Source organism: Glossina fuscipes, unplaced genomic scaffold, assembly GCF_014805625.2.
Source record: "Glossina fuscipes isolate IAEA_lab_2018 unplaced genomic scaffold, Yale_Gfus_2 65681, whole genome shotgun sequence".
NCBI classification, from domain to species: Eukaryota; Metazoa; Arthropoda; class Insecta; order Diptera; family Glossinidae; genus Glossina; species Glossina fuscipes.
This window is the reverse complement of record NW_024004082.1, coordinates 685-4,880: the sequence shown is the minus strand read 5'-3', so window position 1 is coordinate 4,880 and position 4,196 is coordinate 685. Positions and strand designations below refer to the sequence as shown.

At 30.3% G+C, this 4,196-nt stretch overlaps 1 protein-coding gene across 1 annotated transcript; it reads left to right on the top strand.

The window, feature by feature from the left end:
* The first annotated feature begins 3,219 nt into the window (after window positions 1-3,219).
* Window positions 3,220-3,882, top strand: LOC119643864 (RNA-binding protein Raly-like). The gene is made up of 2 exons (XM_038043363.1): window positions 3,220-3,520; window positions 3,731-3,882. The coding sequence occupies exons 1-2, from the start codon at window positions 3,376-3,378 to the stop codon at window positions 3,844-3,846; spliced, it is 261 nt and encodes an 86-aa protein (XP_037899291.1). The 5' UTR covers window positions 3,220-3,375; the 3' UTR covers window positions 3,847-3,882.
* The last annotated feature ends 314 nt before the right edge of the window (window positions 3,883-4,196 follow it).

Sequence of the window (4,196 nt, the reverse complement as noted above, 5' to 3'; positions counted from 1 at the left end):
CACACACACACACACACACACACACACACACACACACACACACACACCCTGATATATATATATGCACACATACATTTATACATTGGTGTTGTTGTTGTTGTTGTTTGCTGTTTGTTTTCCAGTTTTCTCCGTTTATTTTTTGTAAGTTACTGAAGTCTAAGTGCTGAGTTAACATGGTTTAATTATAATTAACTGCACTTCAGTGAACTTAAGCAAGTGTTAGAAGAGTGAAAGAGAACTCGGGAAAAAAAAAAAATCAAAATTTAAAAACAAAGAAATTCTCTAAAAATGTATGTGTGGAGAGAAAGTTAAAACACAAAAACATACGCTTTCCTTTCTCGGTTTCAATTCATTCACTAATTTGTGTATTTGTGTTTGTGTTTCTGAAGCGAAAGATTTCACTGTTTGTGTATATATATATATATATATATATATATATATATGCTGTTTACAAAAATTACACCATTTTTCCAAATGAGCACTTTCTGGGGTATTCCGTTTTATACGTCTTTTATTTTTTTCTGTCCTAATGTTGGGGTTTATTTGTATTTATTATTGTCATTGTTGTATGTAAGTTTTGTTCCGTACTTGTCAACAACATTTATGTTGACATTTAGTTAATTAAAATAAATTTATTAAACATACTGACGGAGAATAAACGAGAAGCATGAAAAATTTACTTTAGTTCTTTTCCTTTTTTTTTATCATTATATATTTCGATTCCGATGAAATTCGTGATTTTAATTATCATCTTCTCTTTTATACAAAACCGTGTATTAATGTATGTTTTGCGAACAGTTATGCGAACGATAGCTCTAAAAGTGTTGGGATGCAATTATCGTTCACTATTTATATTTCAAACCTAACGCCTAACATGGGCAAGAGAGTAAAGTGATCTCGACTAAATTTATTTTTTTTTTCATATATATATTTGATCATTCAGGGTCAAAAACTGGTAAAGATAGAGGACGAGATGAAAAAGGAAATAATTGTTTATATGCTTTCGACTTGAAAATGAGAAATTTTTATTTATTCATTTTCTATTTTCACATTATTATGGTTTTCTTTAATTACAAGAAGCATAAGACATAAGCATCAAGCAGTAGAGTAGTAAGAGTGCGACTGAGAAAACTTATCGAGAATGTAAAGTTACTTTTCAAAAAACTCTCAACGAAGACATGATGCAATCGATGATAAGTCGAAGCCATATAGATGGCAAATCCAACTATTAGACACTCTACATCATTTCATCCTCGAATAAAATACTTAACCTTTTCTTTACTTAGGCTTACTTTTCATAAAAATCATTCATTATACCTAAAGACAGTAAATTTATATGTTATATCACTATCTTGGAACAACTTTCATCACAAAACATTAAAGATTAAACGTCATTGCCAATATAAAGGATCAGTTCTCATCAGAGCTCTTATATCGCTCTTAAAGGCCACAAAATGAACGGGCATGACCCACATTTAGTAAGATTAACTTTGTTTGCCCTAAAAACTTAGTATTCTTCATTTTTTTTGCATTAGGGAATAGGAAAAATTGGTTTTTATTACTGTATAGAAGTTTATCAATCTGTAAGCTAATTCATATAAGAGAGGATCGTAAAGACGCTCTTATTCAATTAAAATTTCCCCCGTTCAGTTGCTATAACAAAATATTATATTTTATCGACAAATATTAAATATAGGAAATTTTTTTAGGACGTTATGTAGGAAGTAATTGCAAAAGTAATCCTATATATTTTCAAATATATCAGTATATTGGTGTATGAAATTTCATCAAAATACCTTTAAAATTGTCGCACATATAGATTGAAAATAAGTATAAAAAGGCATATGGATGGATGAATTTAGCGACAGACGGACGGACGTAATGTAAAAATTAATTCAAAATGTTGCGAATCGACTCGTATAATAAAAGTTAGTCATATGCCTATGCCGTTCTCAGTGTTCCAAACATTCCCTTATTTACTGCAAGAGTTATACGGTATAAAGGCGGGAACTCATTCCTCATTTAAACTTTTATTTTTTCTTAAATTTTTGCAATTAATATTTTATTTTCTTTTTTTGCTCTATTTTTAGTTAAGACGATCCAAAAAGCCTATTGACTTAAACGCAACGCACTCCGTACCGTTCTTATTATACTTATAAGAGATTATCGAACACTGCAACTTTAATAATGGACCATAGATGTCCGCTGCAGCTGAAACAACATCGTCGGTATTTATGGCCTCAGCTCAACAAATGAATGTTTACTTTTAGGTTGCGCTTACTATACGAACAATAGCAGAAAACAAATAATAGATGAAGCTAACCGCAAACCAAACTTAAAATAAAATATTAAAAAAAGAAACAAACAGAAAAGAGAAAAATTTTTAACCCCTTTTTGTCGGTTGTCGTTGGAGGCTTTACCTACACCATCTCTATACATATGAGTATAGTTTGAACAATCGACCAGTGTTAGCAGCTAGACTCTTCCAGCATTTGCAAACTTTGAAACTGGAAAATAATCTGCAAATAAAAACGCAATACTTTTCTAAAAAAAAAAAAACAAAAAAATCAAAAAAAAAACAAAAAAAAAAAGGAGAAGGAAGGACGAAAAGTCACATTTTAGTATATGAGTCTCTGTATTGGTGTATACGGGGGAAAGACATTTAAGGATGAAAAAGCTTTTATTGAAATAATCTGACTGCGAGTGTAAATAGAGCCTGCAACAAAGGAAAACAATAACTGCAACAACTCAACTCAAACTAAAAACCATATGTTAACATCTATACCACCATCAGTAATGAGAAAAAAAATGTGTTGATAATGTATCATGTGAAATAAAGAAAGGAGAGTAACATCACAATTCAACTTTTTTGTATATATATATATATATATATATATATATATATATGAATTAATTTGTCGTATTAGCTGTCAGTTATATCTTATAAAACTTCCCTGACTGCATTTTTATACTTTATATCTAAGCCAAGTGCGAAGAGCAACTTATCTACGATATTTGGCATAGAACCTAATGCATTATTAACCGCGAAAATTCCTCAGGCTTCCATTTTAAGCTTACATACCTCACTTACCTCGAACATTATTAGAGATAACACCACCACCACTACTACCACTACCACCACCACCACCACCACCACCACCACCACCAACATAATAAATATAATAAAAAAATAATAAATATAAAAGAAAAAAAAAAAAAAATAATAATAATAACAATAATAATAATAGCATCATTGATAAGAACAAGAAGCGGCTGCCATTATCACAATCACCCCACAACAATAATCAATACAGACCTCTGAACAGGAAAGGGACGATAGCATCATTTCTATATAATAATAATACCGCTGAAAAGATGAAGATGTCAAAATTATCTAATCAAACTAACTCTCAGGATCCACAAGCCGTTAATTCGCGTATATTCGTTGGAAATTTGAATACATTTCAATGCTCGAAAACGGATGTCGAACGTATGTTTCAAATTTATGGGCGTTTGGCAGGTTCGTCTATAAGTTTTATTATCATTATTATTATTATTATTATTATTATTATTGTTAATTTAATTAGCCAGAGAATAAATTTCAAGTTTTCTTCAAATCCATTTTTTTTAATATATTAAAAATATTTTAATTAAATTGAAAAAAGAAAAGAAGAAGAAGAAGAGAATTTATGAGAAAAAATTCTCATCTATTATTATTTACATGTTGCAGGCATTTCCATGCACAAAGGTTATGCATTCGTACAATTTACAAATCCGTTTGATGCTCGCAATGCTTGCCTAGGAGAGGATGGGAAAACCATTTTAAGTCAAACGCTGGGTAAGTAGTATTAAAATTTTTCAAAAAATATTTATCCTCTTGAATTTTCGGAAATATTTCTTAAAATTTGATTACAGTTACTCTCTCTCTCTCTCTCTCTCTCTCTCTCTCTCTCTTAGAGTGTAACTTAGCTATAATTTTTAATTTTCATTCTGGTGTATTGACCTTAACGGCGGATGCATAAAATCTATTTTCAAAAAGGAAAAACATTTTTCTACACATAACATGCATTACAATGGAGGGCAAAAAAGGTCTTTTAAACTGTATAGCAAAGAAAATATTACCAGTAATAGACATATACAGGCAAATAAGGCACATCGGGTACATCAGGCGCATATTATACAAAAGCCAAAGCAAA